Source organism: Lepidochelys kempii, chromosome 16 (assembly GCF_965140265.1).
Source record: "Lepidochelys kempii isolate rLepKem1 chromosome 16, rLepKem1.hap2, whole genome shotgun sequence".
NCBI lineage: Eukaryota > Metazoa > Chordata > Testudines > Cheloniidae > Lepidochelys > Lepidochelys kempii.
Window position 1 is genome coordinate 23,784,852 of NC_133271.1, and position 24,433 is coordinate 23,809,284.

General features: G+C 41.7%; 2 protein-coding genes across 6 annotated transcripts in view; both read left to right on the forward strand.

The window, feature by feature from the left end:
• The window catches only part of UBAC1 (UBA domain containing 1), a 54,818-nt gene extending 43,092 nt beyond the window's left edge, over positions 1-11,726 (forward strand). The window contains exons 10-11 of one of the 2 annotated variants that reach the window (XM_073314933.1): positions 2,313-2,433; positions 9,927-10,014. In XM_073314933.1, coding sequence (XP_073171034.1) covers positions 2,313-2,386 — 74 coding nt within the window. In that variant the 3' untranslated portion in view covers positions 2,387-2,433; positions 9,927-10,014. Of the gene's footprint in view, positions 1-2,312; positions 2,434-9,926 lie in introns of both variants that reach the window. The other variant, XM_073314932.1, reaches the window with a different exon arrangement.
• Positions 11,727-15,239: 3,513 nt separating this feature from the next.
• Positions 15,240-24,433, forward strand: part of CAMSAP1 (calmodulin regulated spectrin associated protein 1) — a 45,043-nt gene continuing 35,849 nt past the window's right edge. For 2 of the 4 annotated variants that reach the window (XM_073314925.1, XM_073314924.1), the window contains exon 1: positions 16,291-16,453. In XM_073314925.1, the coding sequence (XP_073171026.1) occupies positions 16,291-16,453 (163 nt within the window). Of the gene's footprint in view, positions 15,521-15,873; positions 15,961-16,290; positions 16,454-24,433 lie in introns of those variants that run through there. The other 2 variants (XM_073314923.1, XM_073314926.1) reach the window with 2 other exon arrangements.

Here is a 24,433-nt window from a genome sequence, read left to right on the forward strand (position 1 = left end):
GAGGTGAGCCGTGCTTCCTCCCCCATCTGACTCAAGGACGTTTCTATTGGGGATCTGGCTGTATTTTTCTCTTGGGGTGCAGCAGGATAGGTGCACAGATTGCTGAAGTATGAATTCAGTCACATGTGCATTTAACCTCCCCTTTGGGGCTATATCCTCCTGATTAGTCTGCTGCATTGGAGGGCCAGCATCCCAGCCCTCCTCTGGCCTGAATATCAATATGCTCACCTGCCAGGGCTCCATGTCAGTGGCTGAGCCCTGGGCAGTTGGCCTGTTGGTGTTCTGATCCCTGGCAGCTAGAACACCTCAGATCTCTGGTCTGTTTCCTCCCACCTCAGTCCAGTGTTGGTCCTTGGTTCCTTTCCAGAGCGTCAGAATACATTGGATTAACTGATGTGGTCCGCTCTTGAGAGTTGAGCTGCCTGTCTGCATAACTCCGCCTGCTGACTTTTCTTGAGTTGCTTGTAACCCATCCTTCATGTCCATCTTTTCCCTATTCTCTTCCTGGAAAAGAATATAGGGCTGGTTTTCTCTTTTCTTTTTCTTCTGCAGTATTTGCTTTCACTGCTCTTGGCACTTCACCACTGTCCCCATCTCACTGTTGCCTCCAAATATGTCCCAGTTACGACACTAACTACACCTCTGACCACTCCTGGGGTCCCTTGAAACACCCCCCCCCCCCACACACCCCCAATGCAAGGTCTTGGGCCTTTAGCCATCTGGAATCACACAATTCTCTCACACTCAGAACGGCCCCTGGGTTGCAGTATATCAACAGAAATTATCTCAGCAGGTCTGACTTCGGTTCAGACCCTGCAGTTTTGTTCCCTCTAGAGCTAGGATGATAGTATCCAGAAATGAAACAGCCCCCTTAGAGCAAAGTATTTATTTAGAACAAAAGCGTTTCAGAGAAAACAGACCTTGAAACAATCAACCAGGCTATATGCATGAGTGCCTTTCCCTAAGGCTTATCCTTCCCTGGATCTAGGATCCAATGCTTTCCAACTCCTCCAGAGTCTCTCCCCATCAGCTGGTCTCTCCCTGGGCAGCACCCAATTGACCTCATTTGTCCCAAGGAAGGTTTTTTAACTGTTTCCTTTTCTTTTGATGTCCAGTCTCCCAGCCTGGCAAAACAACTGTCACTTTGGCCTGGAGTCTGAAAGTAGGCCATTGTCAATCATGTGTGTGCTGGGGTGTTCTCATTTGGGGAGCCATTTCCTTGCCTTCCTGTTTGTTCTTCCCAGACCATCTATTAAGTGAGATCAGTGCATTTATACAGGCAAGTCTTACTACCCACTATGCAATAACTTCACTGACCAGGTCACCTGCAGTGTTCATCAGATTATTACATCTCAGTATGCTTAGATTATTACGTGGCAGCTCCTCATCCATCTCAAATACCCACCTTTGCTTATGGGATCAGATTCAGTTAAAACTTCCTTGTCTCTCTAATTATAAACTGTTCAATTACAAAATAAACAACACTGTAGTGGTATTCATCACTGTACCTACTGGACAGCAGATGCATACATAGTTACATACAATACACACAATAAACCAGCTTAGTTCTGGCTTTGGTAAAAGACTTACCAAAGAAAAGTACGTAAGATGCTATCAATAACCATTTTAGAAATTTCATTGTAAAGGGTTGATGTATTATAGATACTTGTATCTTGGTGAACAAGCAGATATTACTCAAATTAGGTTTGTATTATTACTATCATAATGACTCTTAACTCTGGATGTGCATGATGGGCTAAATCTTCCAGTGCTTCACTGGGAGTTTTGACTGTAAATGAACTGCCGGATTTGGGAACATAAGTCATGCCCAGGGCACGGCCTAGGAAAGAGCCAGGAACAAAATGGTAAAATGTCACATGTTGTGACACTTGCATCTGAGATCAAAAGGATTTCACAGCTTCTCATGTGCAAAATGATCCTTGGGGTAGTTTCTCACGAAAAAAGATACTGTTTTAATCCTCCATTTTAATGTCTGCTTAAGGAGTGATTTATCCATGGCAGGGTTTACCTAAAGCCTCCATTGTTAATGCTAAATCTCTCCCTTCGTTATAACCGCTAATAAATATTTGATGGTGAAATTCACAAATTAGGTGACTGGGGCACAATAGATAACTTAGTTATTTCTCACCCTTGGGGGCAGAAATGTCAGATTGATGGAACCTATCCTGAACAGATGGCTGCTTGTCTCAGCTCAATTTGTGAGGGAGGGAATATAACCCACTATCCAGTATTATCAGGCTTTCCATCCATTCATCTGATGTTATTTGCATTTTATTTTTCTTTTCTCAAAGGAGATGGAGGACCAGGATTTCCTGATTTAACATGCAAGACCTGCTGCCCTGAGCCTTGCACATGCAGTGGTTAGGCAGTTGGTGGTGCCAGTCAGGTCCTGAATCACAAAGAAGGAAAGAGGTAGGTTTTACAGGCTGTGACAAATTTCTCTCCTCTTGGGCTTAGAGTCTAAGCAAAGGGAGAGGAGTAGCCTTCACTGATGAACCAGTGTGTCAGTTATTGAGTGGCTGTCACTGCGGAACTGTTGGGAAGCCATCAATAGAGGTTGCTATGCTACCACCACTAGTAAGAGTCAGAGGAGGAAGGGTGTGCAAATAAAAGGACAATAATAGTAAGTGTTGATATCAACAGGGAGCTGGGATAAGCACCTGCCTCAGCCTGGTGCATAAAAGCAAAAGCCCTTAAAGAAACCATCAGAAAACTTGGGGCCAAATGTAAGTTTCATGTTTTTAAAAAAAAAAAGAGAGTTATAAAACATGCTTTTAAATTTAAGAAGAAACTCTTATGATTGGACTTACGGTTTTTCTATTCCCCTGTAGCCAAGTATTGCAGCATTGTGCTAATGCATGAGAACCAGAAAGCAAAAGTTGAGTCTATGTGCACCATCCAACTTGAAGGTTGATTAAAAAGTCAAGCAAGTATTTAAAACTGTTTTGGTTGTTAACTAAAAGTAGTGCTGGTAATATAGATAAGAATTTTAAAAAAATCTTCTGAATACACCTAATGGGTATATATCACATTGGCAAGAGAGATAATTTGACTTGCTAATTGACGAAGTCTTGTTCTTTTAGAGCAAACTTTAGCTTTTCTCATGAGTTCAATGTGTAATTTGTCTGTTTTACTTGGCTGACTTATCAGGCAACTATCACTGCAGTAATAACTTTCAACTTTCTTCACATGTTTAAAGACATGATTGTCTTAATAAATTAACAGCAGCAGGGTTTCCTCTTTCTAGATACACGGTAAATCTTAGTTACTGTTCCATCTAGTTTAATCCTGTACATTCATTTCTCTAGGCTCCAGAAGCCATCTCTTGTTTGAAAGGCTAGAGAGGTGGTTGTGGCAACATGTTAATAACAGATTTCAAATTTATGATCTGACATGCATGCCTTGAACACCTGAAGCCTGATTTTTCTCATTGTCCTGCACCTTGGGTCGTCAATTATATTGTGCAAAATGGGTGTGAAATGCACCAAGTTAGCATGGTATTGTTTATAAAGGATGTAGGGCAATTGAGAACCAGGCCCTCAAACTCTCTAGTTAATTGGAGCAAATGACAATTCCCTTGTCTGCCTGGAGAAATTTACCAGCATTACTACTGGTTTAATTATACCTGTATACATCCCAGTGTGGACAGCCCAGAATATCAGTGGCCTTTTCTTCTGTATAAGAAAAACCGATAAAGGGCCACTGTTGTTCTGGATAAGAGTGTCCACGTGGGAAGTCATTGTGTTGGTATAGTATTGCTGGTAAATTTCCTCACATAGACCAGCCCCTTTGTACAAGGAATGCAGAATTAGGCCTTAGACCTACAGAGAAAATAATCTGAGGCCATACGAGAGAGGTGCGTTCATTTAACTAGATTGACTTAAAAATTGGTTCTGTTAGCACGTTCAGCTGTGTTATTTGGAGACACTGGCCTGTCTGGAACTACGGAGCAGCAAAATTCTAATTCATGTAAATAAAACCTGCTTTGCAGCTAGCTTTTTCTCCCCTAGGAGGATTCAGAGTTGTCTCCCTGTAAGCCTTCTAGTTTTAGGGTTTACATAAGCTAAATCAAAGTAAGGTAAGGATTAAACTGATTTAAGTGCATCTGCATTAGGGGTTAGCACCAACAAAACTGATTTTTAAACTGATTTAGTTACTCCAGATGAGGCCCAAACCCACATGTAAGTGAGAGATTATTTTGGCTGGTGTTTTATGGTGGTCTCTCCCCCTGCCCCCCATTATAGTTAAATCAGACCAGTTTCAGTTAGGGGGGCTTGAACAGAAGATCTGTTATGTCAATGGGGCTCATATCCTGTCTGCTATGGAACCACAGAGGCTGTACCATTTGGATCCCCCATCCTAAATTCTGCCCTGGAGGTGGCCTTTTTACAGCAGATTGAAAATATCATCCTGAGGTCAGCTTTTGTCAAGGAACAAAGCAGAAATTTAAATGGATTCAGTCGTTCTCAGCCTATCCTAATTATGCAGATGCACACAGAAAATAGAAATACCCTCCATGCTTCAGGAATTGGCTGGCAACCAAAATGTTACCCTGGGGGAAGAAAACGGAATTGAAATGTCTTCTTCAGACATAATGTTCTTACTTTAATGAGCAAGGGGGGAAAAAATCCTACTAGCCACTTGGTGTTTTCATCCTATCTCTACTGCAAGTGGAGGCAGAGGGCACTTCTCTGCGCTTGAGCTCTTTGCTGTCTCGATTGTGGGTATAACATACACAGATTGCTCTGCCTGGAAATACTTCATCTCTCCCCCCCCCCCCTTCTTCCCCCACTTCTCTTGCTTTTTTGTGATGTCACGTTATAAAATGATCGATTCATTTTGTGGTTGCCATGGTGATGTTTGCTATGCTCGTGTTCAGATCCACCACATTTGCAGCAGTCATTCACTGGAATGAGTCAGAGAATGTGGGTTGGAGGCCAAAGCCTGTGTCGGTGAGCAGCTAGCTGAAGCGCACAAACAGTGGCTGTGTTTGCTTATGCAGGGAGTCACTTGAGCACCAGGTGATTAAGGAGACTGCAAAGATTCAGGCAGAAAAGGCCAAAAGTGCAGTTACCTCCAGTAAGTTAATAGTACAGGTAAAATACCCTGCTACAGTGCTTTCCACCCAAGGGTCTTCAAGCACTCAGCTGTACATCCCTATGTGAGATGGGGAGATGGGGCAAAACAGGGCCAGGGAAGGTTGGGACGTGCCCCAGGTCTCTCAGATGGTCTGTGGCATAGCTGGAAGTAGAATACTGATCTTACTGCATCTGAGGAAGTGAGCTGTAGCTCACAAAAGCTTATGCTCTAATAAATTGGTTAGTCTCTAAGGTGCCACAAGTACTCCTTTTCTTTTTGCGAATACTGATCTTGTGACTCCCAGTACTGTCCTTCAGCCACAAGGCTACAGCTTGCAGTATCCCTGCTGCAAGAAAGAACAGGAAGCGGGAGAAGTGTGGTGCATGGAGAAATCTGTCAGTCAGGCCTTGATCCTTCATGGAGAGCCAGGCAGGTGGAATACCTGTGAAGTCAGTCAGGGAAGAGGGATAGCTCAGTGGTTTGAGCATTGGCCTGCTAAACCTAGGGTTGTGAGCTCAATCCTTGAGGGGGCCATTTAGGGATTGGGGGCAAAAATTGGGGATTGGTCCTGCTTTGAGCAGGGGGTTTGACTAGATGATCTCCTGAGGTCCCTTCCAACCCTGATATTCTATGAATCAAAGCCTCTGCAGGAGTGCTGGCCTCTGGCTGCCTAGTTCTCAATGCAGGATGAGGTGGTGACTTGGCACCCGATTTGCCTTCAAATCTTGGCTTCTCGTCTCTAATCTTTCCCTGCCCTGTAGTTAAAATTAATAAATCAAGGGGGGGAGGAGGGGCTATTCTGACTTACTCAAAAGAAAAACTGTTCTTGTTTTTAAACTGTGGCTTAACCTGATACTCACGAAAGTGTGGGAGCTAATAACATGGGTTAGGGGAAGGCTTATCTGGAGTAGATGCTGTCATGGAATGTGGGGGAGTCAGGGCCCTGCGCCCCCCACTTCCTGAGATTCACCATGACTCTGTCAGTCAATAAAACAGAAGGTTTATTAGATGACAGGAACACAGTCCAAAACAGATCTTGTAGATACAGAGAACAGGACCCCGCAGTCAGGTCCATATTGGGGGTGGGTAGGGAGCCAGGAGCCCAGACCCGGGTTCTGGGCCTCCCTCCGTTTCCCCAGCCAGCTCCAAACTGAAACCCCTGCAGCAGTATCCCCCCGGCTCCTCCTCCTCCAGCCTTTGTCCAGTTTCCTGGGCAGAAGGTGTCACCTGGCCCCAACCCCCTCCTGGGCTCAGGTAATGTGCTCAAGTATCATCCCTCAAGTGAAGTCACACCCTTATATCCCACCACCATTTAGTATTAATGCAGACAGTAAACTAGTAAAACTCCCATGCAACATTACCAGGTTAATACTCTCTACTCTGTCACAGGTGCCATTCTGTCTGTCTTCATGTATACATGAGCACCATCACTTTTGCTGTATAAAAGAGAGACTCCAAAACAAAGCGGGGGGAAAAAAGAAAAGAAAAGCACAAGCAGGATCCAACCACCAAGACTAAACATGTAGAGACAGCGATAAATGGAGAAGTAGGCTAAAAAAAGACCTCAGACTATTCCATATTTGGCCTCATTAGATGAATGTGCAGTGACCAAAAGACATTCAGATAAGCACCTGAATGCATATCTCAAATGAACCTGAGGATATTGACTTGTTCTCTATTTGGTACAGACCTGCCATTGTACAGTGCCATAAACACTTGCAGAGATGCGGTGGGCGAGGTAATAACTTCTGTTGGTGAAAGAGAGAAGCTGTGGAGCTACACAGAGCTCTTCTTTAGGTCTCCTATATGTTTAAAGTACTTTATAAATGGTTGTTGATGAAAACTCAGATGCAGTGAACCCAGAAGCTTTGCAGACATTTTTAGTTCCAAAACAAGTTACTTACCCAGAATGGAGGGGTCACAACTGACAATCAGGGCCAGACCCCGTTGTCCCAGTGCAGGCACAATTCTCAATCATTTCCATGGCAGTTTTGCCTGTATAAACCTCAGACTGTGCCATCTTGTTTATAACTGAGCAAAACTCTTGCTATTTTTTTGCTGTGAAGTCTCCCCCAGTGAAGAGAATCCATCTATTCCATTGCACTTCAGTAGGGGTTAAAGTTATAAGCACCTCAATAGTCTTCAAACATTGGTGTCACTGCTTAGGGAGTGTTACAAATGCATCTTTTCATGGGCCTTTCCCTCAACCTCTTTATATATAATCTGGCTGTTTAAAGATGGGGAATGGCAGAACCATTGAGTTAAAAGATTTAGCTTCAGAATTGTATTTGTTGTTGGAGGTGTTCAGATCTGCAATGTAATGTTTTTAAATACAGAGCAATATCTAAGTGTCCTATAACTAAGAAGGCTCTTGTACTACTCTGGACATAGACTTATCAGCCTTAGCTTGTCCTAGTCACTCAGTGACTAATGTTGCAAGTTAACATTTTCCTGTGGCAATAGATGTAACAGTGAAGGGCTCAGCCAGCAACAGGCTGTCTATTGCAGTAAAGGAATCTGCAAGCACCTTATAAAGGATGAATATTCTGTCTTAGTGAATTAATGTGGTGGAGAGATGGCTTCAGAGTTTTCTTTGGTCTCCTGTGAGGCAGTGTAACAGATACAGCGTGGTTCCAGTAGGACAGGTAAACTTCCTTACGTCATGCTGCCACTGAGTCTGCACTTTGTGTTGGAAGGATCCACCTCTAGGGGTTCATTCTCTGAGACTCATTCAGTCCTTTTAGCTCAGACTGCCCATAAGGAAGAGTCAGTGCTGCTTTTGTGATGACAACATTCATCGAGTGGAAGCTGAGCTGACCCCACCAAACCCAGCAGACCATCAAACAGCTGTCATATGGTTACTGCTAATCACTACTGGCCAGGGCTGAATTCGGACCCATCAAGTTAAGGTGTAAGGTTCTATCCAGTTACCCATCCCTGGAGCCAAGCCTGCCCTTCAGAGGAAAATATGTTGTTCAGTATTATATAACATGATCTGAAACACTGCAGCTCATCTTAGAGATCCTGCAGCAGCTAGGGCAGCTGCTGCTAAATACAGTAGTGTTTTTCGTTAGGGTGTTCTCCCTTTTATGTACTATCAAAAGATTTATTATATTAATAAATGGCCCAGAGCAAGAGAAGGCTCAAATTCATTCTGAGGTCTTGCTTCTGTTTATAAGCCACTTGAGCTAAACTTGCACACATTATGAAATTTATTGTTCCCCTGGAGTGAGCTCTAGTCTTATGTTCGTGCTCCAGGGCCATTTGTTATCTACTATCTTATTCTCTGCTTAGGGAGTAATGGCATAATGTAGAAATGGAACCCCATTCTTAGAAATACTATATTGCATACATATCCCAGGCCATTATAGAAACTGATTACAAATGTAACAAATGTCTCGGTCAAATAAATCATCCATGTATCTTAGAGCATGTGCTTTCCCAAGATATGCCTGGAAAATTCTGTCTTCATTTATCCCACAATGAGACTGGAACACAGTGGCCCCAGTTTTGTTCCCATGCTAACACCCACCTCTGTACAGAATTCTCCAGTGAATGCAAAACATTTAAGTGAAAATAAATGTGGTACAAGCTTTAGAAAGATGTTGGTAGGAGTCCACTCTTTCTAAAGGTAATATTTTAGTGCAGTTTAGACCATTGTTGCTGAGAATACCAGGTATAGACATCTGAAGCATGAGTGGGGTATGTGTTGTTTAACTGGAACTGAAATGTGCCAATGTCCTGAGACTTATACACCTCTGTCCACAAAAGAGGTACTCCTAAATTGGCATGAAGATGCTGCTGTGTATATCAAAAAATGCCAATTGTTATAATATGCCACCCAGAATGGAATGGACCTGAGCATGTGGGGGTGTAGCACTTCAATTAGATATTTTTCTTATTCATTTTTCTATCCTTCCATTAATCATTGCATTCCAATAATATTTAAATAGTATAAAAGTTGGGAATAGTCATTTACAAATAGGGTGGAATTTTACTTTTCAAGGTATCTTTCAGGAAACTAGTGCTCTGTAAGAAAACTATTTTTGTTTTTAAATATTGTGACAGGGTCGGGCCAGATGGCTACAGGAGAGTAATAGAAGGCAGATATATTAGCCCCAGGTTAAGTAGGTCCCTTTTCACTGGGTAAGGTAACAGGGAAGGTTCCAGAACAATCAGGAACCTTCTGGAGACAATTAAGACAGACAGACTGATTGGCTGGAGGTGTTCTAATCAAGAAGCTGCTAGAATCAATTAAGGCAGGCTAATCAGGGCACCTGGGTTTAAAAATGAGTTTACTTCAGTTTGTGGTGCGTGTGTAAGGAGCTGGGAGTGAGAACACGGACTGTTGGAGGACTGAGGAGTACAAGCATTATCAGACACCAGGAGGAAGGTCCTATGGTGAGGATAAAGAAGGTATTGGGAGGAGGCCATGGGGAAGTAGCCCAGGGAGTTGTAGCTGTCGCTCAGCTGTTCCAGGAGGCACTCCAGACAGCTGCATTCCACAGGGCCCTGGGCTGGAACCCAGAGTAGAGGGCGGGTCCGGGTTCCCCCCAAACATCCCAACTCCTGGTCAGACACAAGAGGAGTTGACCTGGACTGTGGGTTCACGAAAACAGCCAAACTGAGGGCTGCCGTGAAGCTCCAAGGCGAGCAAATCTGCCAATAAGCACAAGACCCACCAAGGTAGAGGAGGAACTTTGTCACAATATATAGTAAATGTAAAACAAATGAATAATTCCCACCAAAAAGCCGTTGAAGTAGGGTGGGTTTTGTTTTGCCCATCTGAGAATTATCTGACTGTTTGATTTAATGTTTTTGATTAGATTGTGGCAACACCCAAAAAACTTTCCAAATGCCCTGTATCTCTGGGGCGGGACTGGAAAAACAAGAACAAAGGCAAAGATAGGATGCTAAAAAATATCTCTTATGGAAAACCAAACTAGTTTGTAAGTACTGTTGCACCATCATATTCCTGAAAAACATGATGTAACTCTGCAACTATAAGAAACACATGAACTGACTGTATGCAAGGTATTTTTATTTAATACTGTCCAATTTTAATAAAAAATTAAAACCCAAGGACTTCTTCACTAAAGCTCTAATTATTAAGAACTATCACAATTCTGAGTGAGGAAAAATTGCAAATTCTTCACATTTGGTAAATCAAATAGGAGAGATGGAAGAACTGGGAGGCTAAAGAAAAGAATTAGAGGAAAAATAGGAAAAAGGACAGCCTCCCTGCCAATAACTGATTCATTCATGTTGGTTAAGCTCTTTGAAGATAAGGGCTTAGTAGTAATATTACTTTGAGTAAGATGACTATCATACTGGGGCAATGAACAATAAATGGGTAAGTTGCCCCTTTCTGTAACATGTTGGTACTCAGCACCACGCTCTGTATTCACTTACAAGGGAAGTCATCTTCCCTGATTTTCGGTTAGAGTTAGCTTACAAGAGTAATGCTGGAGTGGGCCCATAGACTGCAACCTACAGACTGTTGGTGGGAAGTTCCACCAGGCTTAAAAACAGTGAAAATAGTTTTTTAAATAACAGTGCTACTAGGATAACACTCTGAAATACAACATATTTAAAATGAGGGAAAATAGCATGTGCCCAGATAACTATACGGGTCGCATCAGTGTAGTTTCTGGGCTTTATTTACATTTTATATCTTAAATAATTATTAAATGGATTAGGGTACACTTTATTTTGTCTGCATTATTAATAGAACATCTTCACTCTATTTTTTCTGCAAAAGAATCTGTTTGTTGCATGTGGCCTACTCTTATTTCCCCAATGCATAAAGAAAACACGCGATCATGTATTTCTGATGCGATATGGATCTGAAGCTCGGTAATCACTGACAATTGCATTACACTGTAGAAACTGTTCCTGTATTATTGATAATTGCACTAGGACTGTTCCTGTATTACTAAGACTATTATTTTGATCTCTCTTCCTAAAGGAAGGATACATAATGAACTGTCATGAGATAGGATTTTGTACATTGGGGAGAAAAGACATTTAAAAACTGTCAAGGCAACAGCTGAATTAAAGCCCTGCCTAATTCCTTATTTCATATTCACATCATATGGGATTATCAAGTCCCATTTCTCAGTGTGCTGTCTTAAATACCATATTTTATTTATTTAAAATGTCCAGTAAGACAATATTACTGTATAATATTTTAATAGCTATTTTTTAACTTGATCAGGTATGTTTTAGAGTTATATTAAAACCTAATGGCATGATGATGGAAAAAATCTGTTGTTTTACTGACGCTCTCCCATGCCATCCATGACAGGATATAGGCAAGAACAATTGTGCAGAGATGAAGGCAGGGATACTGTTAAAACAACTTCCAGATAAAGCTAACTACCCCGGCATGCATAGGAGGATTGGCAGGTGGTCCCATAGAAATGCTAATGAGCCACACCAGCAGCAGACAGCTGATTCCCAGAAGGATGTGGGTTATAAATCAGATGGAAGGAAGGGAGAGCTGGAGTATGAGACACCAACGTGGTTTCTTCTTCTTTGCACTGTGGCCAAGCTGCCAGAAGCAAACCAACCTTTATACCATTTATAGCTTTGGTAGGGAAAACCTTGATATATTCTGGACCATTTTTTGCGGGGGTTGGAGAGGAAAAACTTCCCTACTCAACCAGTGACTGGCTCTATTATTTTGGATTTCTTATCGTTCCTAATCCCTAAAATGGGGATAACACTTGCCTTTGGAGAAGTGTTTTGAGAGCTTCGTATAATAACCACACTTTATTAGCACTTTACAGCAGTAGCTGTTAAAGCTCTTTGAAAAGGTCAGGATTGTTCTCCCAATTTTACAGATGGGGAAATGGGCACAGAGAGGCAATGACCTTTTATGCAAGGTCACTGAATAGACCTGGTGGTGGAGCCAGGAGTAGAACCCAGGTGTCCCAAGTCCCAGTCCAGTGTTCTGTCCTCCAGGCAACGTGGCCTCAATATAGCAATGAAACAAATCCTGAATGACAGCAGCGTGCTCTTATGAGATGGTAGGTTGTACGTGGTGCGGCTGCTACCTTTACTAGCTGGAGTTATCCAGTGTGACAAAATGCCCCAGTCACAAATCCTCCCTGCCCATTTTTGTGAATTTAGTGTTGGTGAAAGATGTGTGAGTGACAGCCCCAGCCCTTGGACTCTTCTGCTTATCCATAGAGCAGATGCTGGACAGACAGTGGCAGTATAAACTTTCCATGTCCTCTCCCACTGTAATACTCCATCTCTGATCTGAAGGGATCTGTTGTAGGTCTGAGAGAGTTTTAATACCCCATTGCCTGTTCAGTTCTTGGCCTCTCTGAGACTGCCAACAAAGGTGCCGCTAGTGGGTGGGGTCAGTTCATTCTGTCTCTGCAGCTGAATGACCTAGGACGGCAATATTGAAGATAGTTGCAGTGTGGCAGAATACCAATGTGTTTCATTGTGAATTTACCTCTGTGTATCATTGGTCTGGTACAAGTTGGTATTTTTGCCCTTTAGGAGAGCCAAACTGGTTTGTGTTTTAAAAAAAAAAAAAAAAAGTAAAATTCCAAGCATTCTTCCAAAAAGGCAAGGAAATCAGGAGCATGGTTCTAGCTTTGCCATCTACAATATCACTGGGAAAGGTGCCATGTTTTGATACAAAGGTGGCACAGACTAGCTAATGATCTCAGAGTACTCCTGAAAAAATGAGTTACACAACAGTCCTCAGTGCATATGTACACTCACTCTGATGATAAATCAAGGAGAGCATCATAAAAGAAAAATGATTTCATATGAAAAAGCAATAAATTAATACTTTTCAGCAACTAAGTCTTAAAGTATTATAGCACAAGATGGGGCTAGGAGCAATTGGTATGTGAATAATAACAGTTTGCTACTACTTAATGCTGCAGAACACGGGATAGTCATTAACATTCTCATGGCAAAAGCAAACAAGTTTAACAACTCACTGATATCCCTCCCATTTTAAATACAGGCTTTTCATCACTTATGTGGTTTTGACGATGCCAGTGTTACTAGAACATCAGGCACTGTTGAGTGCCTGACAAGCCACTTAATCATCAGATCCAGAGCTTCTGCAAGCATCAGTTTTTGTTTCCATATTAGAACACAAGTTCCCTAAGTAAGGCAGTTACAAGATACTACCATGCAGGAAGAAGTCATAGTACATTTTGCATCAGGAGCAGAAGACAGCACAGGTAAAACTGCCTAGGCACTCAGAGCCCTACTGATTTCAACAGGGCTCCACATGAATGCAGGGATCTGTCCCTCAGATTGCAAGCTCTTCAGGACAAGCAATGGTATCTTTTTACTTGCCTTATGCTGCCTAAAAACTTACTGTAAAATAATAAAATGGTCATTTTAGTGCAAGAAGTCAAAACACTATTTACCACTCCAAATTTTTGTAAAGCAATGAGGTAACATTTTCTATCCCTGCTAGCAAAAGGCCTGTCACAACAGGGCATAATCAATAAATCACAGGTGATTATTTTGCAGATCAAACTGTGTTTCTATATTCATGCCCAGACTGTAACAATGTTTGCATGATCTTGTTGGATTTTTCCAGTTCCTTGCTGCTAGTTTCATTTTTTAAATTCTCAATTCATAGTGACTGTAGGAGAAACCAAACTGCAATATAAGAATCAGCAGAAGACTCTATTTAACAGATATCTCTCCCCTCCATGGCTTTGTGATGGAAACTCACGCTCAAGTGAACAAACTGCCTTTCTGCTAAGAAATCTGCAGAACATGTCACCTAGTCACCATTATGAAAAAACAAAGTCACCTTTGACATTGACAGATCATGAGCTTATTGGTACATGGCACATCCAAATCAGAAAAATTATTCTAGATAAATAACCTGATAATTCCAGTAGTTCTCTGTGTTCCATAAGAGGCAAGAGACCTTGAACCTACAATTAGGTACCTGTTTTTACTTCAGTGGTTCATGTAGTTAGGTGTTTTCAGGTTCACTAGGTAAACCAAGGATCAAAACTTTCAGAAATGGACACCTTGGAAACATATCCTGACATTAACAAACACAAGTTATAATGATACTGTAAGAATATGTGGAGATGTTTGGGTATAGCAGGCCTGTCAGACCAGTGGCCAAGCTCTCTCTGACTGGGTTAGGTTCCAGCACAAGTCACCATTACAGCACTGATCCTGCAGTGGATCTACCAGAATGGATCCCTGAGCCCAGGCAAAACCCCAAAAGGTGCTAACAGTACTGATTGAAGGACTGGGGCTTTAGTTACAGATCACTTATGAAAATATACACAGGAGCAGAGGCACAAAATGATCAGTTCAACACTACTTATGAACCTATTTTAGCTTCCTGCTGGGCTTTGATACAATTATTGGCTATATTTTTTTAAACAAAACAATATTAGCAACACTAAATTCAAAAATCATGAGTCTGTTTCCAAAAACCATAAGGTGGGCTTAAGAATCATGATATTTAAAAAATTTTTTTTTATTTGCATTTGGGTTTTTGAGCAGGTAGAAATCACATTTTGCAGCTTTTACTCGGCAGCCAAGAGGGCTACAACCATTTTTGTCCCTAGATAGGGATTTAGGGCTTTAAGAAAAACATGAAATATTGATGGAGGGGGTGACAAGGCCTGGCTGCGACCTGAGCCACTTACTAGGCTGGACACATTAAGTTTTGGGACAGGAATTTCCCACAACCATCTTCCTTCTAGGTGCATCCACCACGGCAGTGCCCATACCGCCCCAATGCTACCAGCCCCTGCTTGGGGTGGGGATGCCAGGACCTGGGTCCCAAGGTCACCGCAGACACACCCACCCAAAGGCACCTGCTAGGGACCACCTATGTGCCTGGGAAGGACGGAGACCTGAGCCAGCTCCTGAGGCTCCACTGGCCTGGGGCACCTGGCAGATGCCCTGCCCTGATAACTCCACCCAGACCCCTCAGCAGGACGGCAGCATGCACAGCTCAGACTGGGCCTGAGCAGGTCTTTATATACAACTCCCCGCCCCTCTCATCACCAGGGGACCGTTGGTGGGGAAGACGAGGCAGCCAATGACAGGCTTTAGCCCTTGCGCCTGCGCAGCGCCCGAAAGGCGGGGCGGTTGCCCACGCGAGAGCTGGAGCGCGAGCGCAGGTCCCGCTCCCCTTTCTTCGAACGCGGGCGCGAGCCGGTCCCGCCCCCGCCCCCCTTCCTCGCTAGCAGGCGGCCGGCAGCGCGCGCGCGCGCCGTCTGGGGGACTCGGGGCTGAGAGCGAGAGCGGGCGCGCGCCAGCCAGCCAGCCAGCCCCGGGCCGACGGCGGCTCCTCCTCCCGTCCGCGCGAGCGGCGCACCGGGACCGGCCTTTCAGCCTCCCAGTCCCCGCCGCCCGCGCGCTCCGCCCGGGCATGAAGCTGCCGTAGCCCTGCGAGGTGAGCGGGGGGCGGCCGGGCCTACAGGCCGCGGGGGGCCGGGCCGAGGGCTCCATGGGGAGCAGCCTCCTGGCAGCAGGGTGGGTCGAAAGCCCCCGGTCTCTCTGGCGGCCTCGGGCCGCCTTCCTCCTCCTCCTCGGCCGGCCGGCCCCTGAGAGGCTGGCGGCGGCATCTCCTCAGGGGGAGCAATCTCGGGCCCTGACTCGGTGCCCGGCCTGGGAAGGCGCCTGAGGTGCTGCCCCCCGCCCCCACCACAGCCCGGCAGGGATGCCCGCGGGCGGGCGGGCGGGCGGCGCGACCTGCCCCCGGCAGCAGCTTGGTACCTGCTCGTGTTGCCGGGGGGGACAGGGTGCCTGCGGCAGGCAGGAGCCGAAGGGGACCTTGTGAGAGGGCTGGAGGCTGAGCCTCAGCTTTTCTTTATCTGACCGGCTGTGATGGAGGTGGGATTTGTGCCTCTGCCTTGTTGGTTCGGGCTGGTAACAACTGCGAAGGGCGGTGGGGGGTTTTTTTTAAGCAAAACTGAAATGCAGGGCTCAAAAGGAGAAGGTGGGCGTGCGTACGTGTCTTTCAGTCGTGGGTGAATTTTCAGTTGCCAAATAGATCGAGCAAATAAAAATCTTTCCGGGGTCTGAAGGCCTGTGTTGTTCAGTCTACACTACACTATTGTGCCTGGTGCGATGCATTTGAATGATCTGTTCACGCAGCTAGTCTTTATGTGTGTGTTTTGTTTTTGAAATGTAATGGAAACCATTGCATTGTTTTTGTTTTAGATGGTGGATGTTGATGTTTGTGCTGTTGGAGATAGCACCAGAAGAAAAATGGATGCCCTGACAGATAGTGCAGTTGAGATTGTCCCTTTGGAGCTCTATGATTCAGCCAGAGCAAAAATAGCTGCTAATCTACAATGGATCTGTGCTAAAGCCTATGGAATAGGTAAAATCACTTTCGTCGGGCAATCGTTCTTGTCTCTCTTTTTGCCCTTTTCATTTGCCCTGCCATCCCACAAGTAATTAAGTCAGTCTTAAATAACCTTTGCTTTCATTATCAGTAATGTGTCAAACCTATTTCCATGTAATAATCCAGTGTTTCATGATGCATCTAATAAGAATAAAACAAAGAATCAGAATAAACTGGTGTATCAGGAGATCTGACAGTGAACGCTATCTATTGTCACTATGAATGATTTGTACTTCCAAAATCTTATTGTTTTTAGTAAATAGGATTTTCCTAAACCGAGCTTTTTTGTTACCACCTGCAAACCTTTAGCTCCTATAGGCCTCAAAGGCTTTATCATGATTCCTTGTCTCGTCATCTTTGCAGATTGGTGCTAGGAACTTGATGCTGTTTTTTAGCAGATTGTCGTGTTAACTTAAAATTAAAATAAAAGAAGCTATGTCATTTATGAATCTGCCTGTAATGAGTAGCAGACTATTCCTTTTTTTCAAAAATGCGAACCAGTCTAATTTGAGTTACAAATGCATTTATCTACATTCTAGAATACAGGGGAGGAGGTAGCATGTGATAAAGGAAGGGGAGATACTTTTATAAACTGGTCTTTGTCAGAAACCGTTGAAAGCCAAAGTGTTTTCCTATGGCAATAATAAAGATTATGTTGGAACCTTGCAGTACTTTCATAGGCATCTGTATCTACTGATTTTTTGCATTGCAGTAGACATGCTTGTATATTGTGAATTTTTGTTTGCTACCATTTGAACATAAATAACCATGCTGTATATAAACTTGATAGAATACTTGTCTTTAGACAAAACATATCAAAAAACATGCAAAATCTTGTTTTGGAAAATTAGATAGTCCTGTTAATCTAACTCTAATTTGCCAAACTCTAATATGCTTACTGGATTAACACTAGCTTGTTTTGTGACAGGGCTGAGCAAAACAATACATTCCTGTAATTAAATATTTTAGACTATTTTCAACAAGAATATTGCTCTCTTTTAGTGTTTTCAGAACTGTCAATATTTTCTGTCACTTTTGCATTTTTCTACAATGAAGAGTAGAAAGGGGATAGTGATCTTGTTACTTTAAGATGTATTTTCCTTTCTACAGAGTGTGAAGTTATTGCATTTTATGAAAGGAGTAAAGGGTAAAATAACAATAGTATAATTATCTAAACAAAAAAATTCTGATGCAGCCTTTGGGGTTGTACATGTAATATAAATGTTGACTACTGCTACCAATATTAATAATTGGAGACTCATGAAAACTAAACAGGCATTGTCCTGCATGAATGTAATTCAAGTGCTTCAGTTGTTTGTAAAGCCTCATTAAAAACATTTTTAGTGAGTAGAAATAAAACATGCTTTGCAAGTTATAGAGGTTCATTGTTTATATTTTGGCTTTGTTTCAAAAGGCAGACCTAATCCTGCATTAGGATCCACTAGCATGTATCCTGTGGTGCAGAGGAAGGATGACTGACTGCCTCATGTTTACATTGGCATTAACCTCTGTGGGACTCCGTAGGCTCAGGGATCTGTGCTTATGCCTTAATCCTGCTTCAATTTGCTAAATTTGTAGCGTATACCAGATAGAGAACTAGCTGCTGTTCAATCAGTTGGCCTTTTCTACACTAAAAACTTTGCCAAAAATTCTCTTTTTTATTAAAAACAATACAGCATTGCCAGTGATAGACATAGTGGGAACACTTGTATAGAGAAGACTCCTGTGGCTGCTGGCATTTTTTTCCTACTGTCATTTAGACCTGCTTGGATCAAATGTAAATAAGAGTTAAATGTCAGCAACAGCAGGAGCATTATTTTAACTAGGACTTTCATTGTTGCTACCATTGGTTGGCTTCAGTCGGACTAGTTGCAGTGTGTAAAGTTAAGCACATGCATAAATATTTGTAGGAGCTGGACCTGCGTGAATTTTAGTTAGGTTTTGCTGTGGTCTCTCCACAATGTAATGAAAATTAAGATAATTTTTCACAGAATTATAACTTGCATTTAAAAGAAAAATTTGATGGTCTGAAATATAGCATGCAGAATCTTTGATCCAGGAACAAATGTGCTTTTTACAACACTTCTGTGGGAGGATTATTAAAAGTAGTAGTTTCAGGTGTGTCTCGTGTCTCTCTTAACTTAATATCCTTTAAAACTGAATATTTTCAGGCTACCCATCTATAATAGATCTGTCTCTTTTGGATTCTGCTATTACTCGGTGGATTTTTGAGGGGAGGTATAGACAGGTCAAGATAATTTCATTTGGATTTTTGTTATGCTGACCTGATTTGTGTATACAGTATATTTTACATCATTCAGAGCAGTTTTGGTCAATTTGGTAGAAGAAATACACAGTTTCCGTTCGTAGATTATAAACAGCATTTTTATGGTCCTGAAATCACTCAATAGACTTCCTTCATTTTTTTTTTTTTTTTAAATGAGTACTTAAGGAGAAGGTTTTTTCTGACTTTTTCTGATCTTGCATATGCTTATTCAGGTGCTGAATTTTAATCACATGAGTCAAGTTTAAATACATGCTTAAATTTTTGCAGGATTGAAAATTTAAATTGGATTCCAATACTGATCATGTAATTTGTCAGCAGTATGCTCACAAATATCAATTTTAGTTTTTATTTTCCAATATATATTGCATTGTGTGTGTATGAAGTGATTCTCGTCATCTAACTTTGCGGTGCTTATCAAAAATGATACTTACAAAAGAAGAAAATAACTTTTGGGGGCATGACAGATAATTTGGAGTTCAACTGCACCTTTGTACCTCAGCACTGAAGTACACATGGATCCTAGATTACACCCTCTCATGAAAAGGGGGCGTGATTTCATGATGTACCCCCTCTGGAGTTCGCTTTTCACTGTTCCCCTTCAATGGAGGTGTTTGAGTGGCCACAGATCATAGCAGCCTAGGCACTACACTAATACTACTACTAATAGGAGCCTCATTCTCCCCAACTCCATGCACCTGGAGCACTTGTGGAGAAAGGGCTATTCTTTCTGCAGAGGAAGGAGTTGAGCTGTGCGGATTGTCTCTGCATTGCTGTCCCTCCTGTTTCTGACAGCATGTCTCCTAGCTGCATCCCACAGTGAAATTTGGAAACAGCAGGGGATGGGGCTGTGGAGGGTAGCATTTCTCCTGTTCCAGTTGTCCCTGTTCTCTCTGCCCTCCTCACAATTTGGGAGTCCTGTCTGAAAGAAGCCAGGATGTGGGTACAATAGTTTAGTAGTTCTCTGAAGAAATTCAGAGGTCTGTGTATGAATGTCTAGATGATTTCTGACAACAGTCCTAAAGGATACCTTATTTAGGTGTAATTCAGTGGATCAAGGATGAAGTTTGACCTGAACTGAGCATCCTTTTTGTCAGCTGAAACCAAACATTAAAACTGAATTGTATTTTGTTCATCATGCCAATGATTTTATTGACACAGGTACTTTAACATTTCAGGATTAGAGTATAAAATCTGTTTATGGGCCTGCCAATCTGAAGATACTTAGAAATATCCTAGACAGTACAACTTGAAAAAGGTTTTATTTTTTAACCTGTTGTATTTCCCCATGCTTCTAACCAGATACTGTGCACAAAACTGACTAAGTGGTTAAGCCAACAATGGAACTTTGTCTCCATATAGTGATACAAAAAAAGTTGCTTTGATGTATGTATCTTTGCATTACTTTGCTTTTTCTGTCCTAATCACAATCCATCTTTTTCTACGTTGTCTTCAGTGACTGCTTTCCTCCATGGCTTTATCTCTTGCCTTGCATGATGCTTGTTCTTTCTCTGTTGTCTTCTTATAAAATCTGTATCATACTCCATTTCTAATTTTATGCCGTTCTCCTCTACTCCTCACTCCCACATGCTTATTATTTATTTTTGTTATGATGGCATCCAAGGATCTCAATGAAAATTGACTCTACTCTGCTGGTGGTTTAGAGATACAGGAAAACATCATCCTTGCCCCAAAGAGCTTAATTTTAGTGCTTGACTACACAATGGGTTAACGCGCATAACAGGCCTGTGATTTCTAAAGCACGCTGATGTGCTGTGCATTAATTGGACTGTGTAGATCTTTCTGGTGCATTCTAAAGTTTACTTTGTGCACTTTAACATAATGCTGTTTGAAAAAGTACTACGTTAAAGCGCACTAGGAACCTTCAGTGCACACCAGAATGGTCTACTCGGTTGAGTCAATGCACAGCACATCAGACCAGTTACTGTGCTTTAGAAAACACAACCCTGCACTGCACATTATCCTACCACATTGACGATACCTGATAAGTAAATGTAACAAAAAGTGGAGAAAGGGAAAATAACAGTGATAGGATTACACTGTTACCTAGGTTGACTATATGCTTATGGTTCCAGATCACTTAAACTTTTCACATTCACATAAATGGAGCTTAAAAATTTTCAAGACACCTACTTAAACATTATACAATGCACTAGGTGAAAGTCAAGCCCCACTGCCTGCAAGCAGCTGAGATTTCTACCACTGCTGTTTAGTGTTAGGCTGGCTAGTAGATAACTGAGAAATAAGAAGTGCACCAACAGCCTCCTCTGGCTGCTGAAAGGAAGGACCTCTCTGGCTGTGGGGACGGATTTGTGAAAAAACAAGAGTTTTCGGGGGTGGGTGGGGAATAACCCCTTTTCTTTTTCCTTTTGAACAGCTATTTCACTGAAGTATTTACATGAATATAATATTTGAGAGCTGTGAGTACTAAAAAAGTGTTCAGTTTTGTCTGAATATCAGCTGTAACTGTTCAAAAATGTTAAAAGGGAGATATTGAGAACATTAAGGTTCTTGTTATGCCTGTTCGTCTGGTTAGGAAATAATGAGAAAGTTGTCCAACTGTCTAGAAGCACAGAAGGAAAGGGGAATGGGTGGAGTTGTTAGTCATTATAGGGGTGTGGCTAATGGTTAGAATAAACTCTCATTGGATGTTGAAGAGGGGAGTAGATGGAGCTGTGAATTTTTATGCAGGCTTGGTTTACTAGAATCTAGAAAGGTCTGGAAGGTGGGCAGAACATCTGGCCACTTTTGTTTTATATATAAAGTTGTCAAGGTTATCTTATTGTTTCATGCTTCTGTGTTGAATTTACAAGGTGATGATTTCTCAGTCTAACTATAGTAAACATGAAAGCCAATGATCAGTACTGCAAATTGGTTAATGTTTAGTGATTTACCAAATGTTGGTGTATGAATTTATCTGAATTAGCATGGCTAAAGTTGAAAGAAATGGTAGGAGAAAAATTGAATGGACTAAAGTAATGAAAATCTAATTTGCAAGTAAAATGTATACACCATCAAGAGTTAGATGGGTAACAGAAAGAAAAGGAGTACTTGTGGCACGGCTGTTACTCTGAAATGGGTAACAGAGTTTTGCTCATGTGAAAGTGCAGGGAATTTTTTTTCATATATTTCAAGATCAATCGGGCTGTTGAATGAAACTTTTCTATTGAAAGTAGAAGAGCAGAAAATTGATGAGATTGTTCTGCAAGTGAGATCTCTTTATGCCATTGTCTTTAAAAACATAGCTGTGATCGTTTAAGCCCCTATCTTGGGTTTATCATCATCATCATTCAGGAACAGTCTGTGATGGTCTTTAGTACCTAAAATATAGTAAAGATCAATTTGTGATTATGCCTTAAACTGACAGGCAAAACTCGAACTTGATAAGAAATTTTCAGCCTTTGTTCATGCTAGCACAAAATGAACAATTAAAAAAAAATTAGTGGAGCACTTTGCCCTTGATACATTCTTCTAGACTAATGTAAACTATCCGGACCATTACTAGAATAAGAAATAGGAAAAACAAAAGAAAGAACTAATAGACTCTACATTGACATTTGTTGGTGGAATGAGGAATAACCCAGTAATTGCTATATGCATCTATATAAGAAGAATACGTTGCTATTTAATGCTATCGATTCTTTATCTGACAAGAAACTTGTAGAATACTGTGTTTCAGTTCCTGAAGATGTCATCACAAATGTAGACTAGTATAATAAGGAGATCTTTGCTGTTTAACTCAAAGGATGTAAAGTTTGCAGTTGTCATAAACTTTGATGTTTGAGTGCTCAACTGAAGTCTCTCGAGTGCTTTTGAAAATCCCGCCTTAACTTTCAAAAGCAATTGAAGGAAGTTTTAAAGGAACTTGGCAGTCTAAGGGTGCTATTTTTGCAGACTCATTGCTTGATTTAAACAGTAGGCCACATGCTGAAAAACACTTGCCAAACAGCAGAGTGAAATGGACCTGATCTTTGTCAGTTTTATTCTCAGGGCTCTGAATAGCAGCAGTCAAAACTGACAAAATTGGTCAGTTTTCATTTTGCTGAGTCTTGGAAAAACAGTGAGCAGCAATAAAGCTATTGGAGCTCTGCAGGTTTAGTAAGACAATATTACATCACTTTACATTTGGAAAGTTATCTTCATAACTCTCAAGATGAGAAGCTTTAAATTCTTAAATGAAAACTCAGAATCTACAAAATAAATGGAAACTTTCCTTGGTGAATGTCTACTTGCTAAGGCTAAGTGCATTTTTTTCAAACTCTGGCCTATAAAAACGTCATTGCCTCTGTTTAACAGATGGAAAAACAGAGCAAAAAAAAGTCTTGGTTGGAAGCACTGTAGTCTGGTGGCTTACTCAGAGGACTTGTAAGGGAAGGGTCAGACCTGGTTCCTAATTTTGGTTCTAGTAGTAGTTGCTATGACCTCAGGCAAGTCAGATAACCTCTGAGCCTTTGTTTTCCTGTCTGTGAAGTGGCAGTAGTATTTACACACTAATGTTTTATGGTGGTATATAAGGGCAAGTATTACTGGCAAATGTGAAATGGAGCTTCTGGTTCCCAGCGCCATGCTAAATCCACTAGATCATTAGGCTTCAGAGGTGGCATCTTCAAAAATACAAATTTATTAAAGTAGCTCTTTGCTATTTTGCAAAGACTCTAAATTACAAAACATTTTTCTGAATATTTGTGAAATTACTACAATTTCTACCAGCAGGAGAGTGAGTTTGTGTGTGTATGGGGGTGGGGGGGATGTGAGAAAACCTTGATCTATGCAGGAAATAGCCCGACTTGATTATGTAAAGAGTTGTCACTTTGGATGGGCTAGCACCAGCAGGAGAGTGAATTTGTGTGGGGGGGTGGAGGGTGAGAAAACCTGGATTTGTGCTGGAAATGGCCCACCTGTTGATCACTTTAGATAAGCTATTACCAGCAGGACAGTGGGGTGGGAGGAGGTATTGTTTCATGATTTCTGTGTGTATATAAAGTCTGCTGCAGTTTCCATGGTAAACATCTGATGAAGTGAGCTGTAGCTCACGAAAGCTCATGCTCAAATAAATTGGTTAGTCTCTAAGGTGCCACAAGTACTCCTTTTCTTTTTACAATTTCATTGAAGTTTTACATTTTTAAAACATGCAAATTTCATGGAGGAAGGAAGTCCACAATTAATATTTTATCCACTTTACTTCTGTCTACATTTGTACTTTTTAGTTTGAGCACCAAATGCCATAAACATTAACTTTATTACATTTTGACCGTAAAATTGGATCTAGGTCCAGTCCACATCACTCTTGAGACTGTGATAGCAACATCTGTGTACAAGGTTTCTAGCCTGGTTTCCCTGACTGATGTGGGTAGGGTTTTTTCCCTCCCAAATAACATCATTATAGAAGACTTAGAGAAGTCTATAATAGGGTTCTATAATACAATTATAAGGACAAAAATCTCTTCTAATTGGTCAGGGAAACATGCAGGAATGACTTCAGACCATAATATGGACAAGGCCTTAATTGCAGAGCAGGAGTGATTAATGCTTTATTGCATTTTAATGCAGCTTAAAGTATACACATGCAGGGCTTACTTAAATTATTGTGTAGACTTACTAATCAGTTAAAATTTGATATAAAATGAAATTCTTTCTTGGATTTTGGTTCT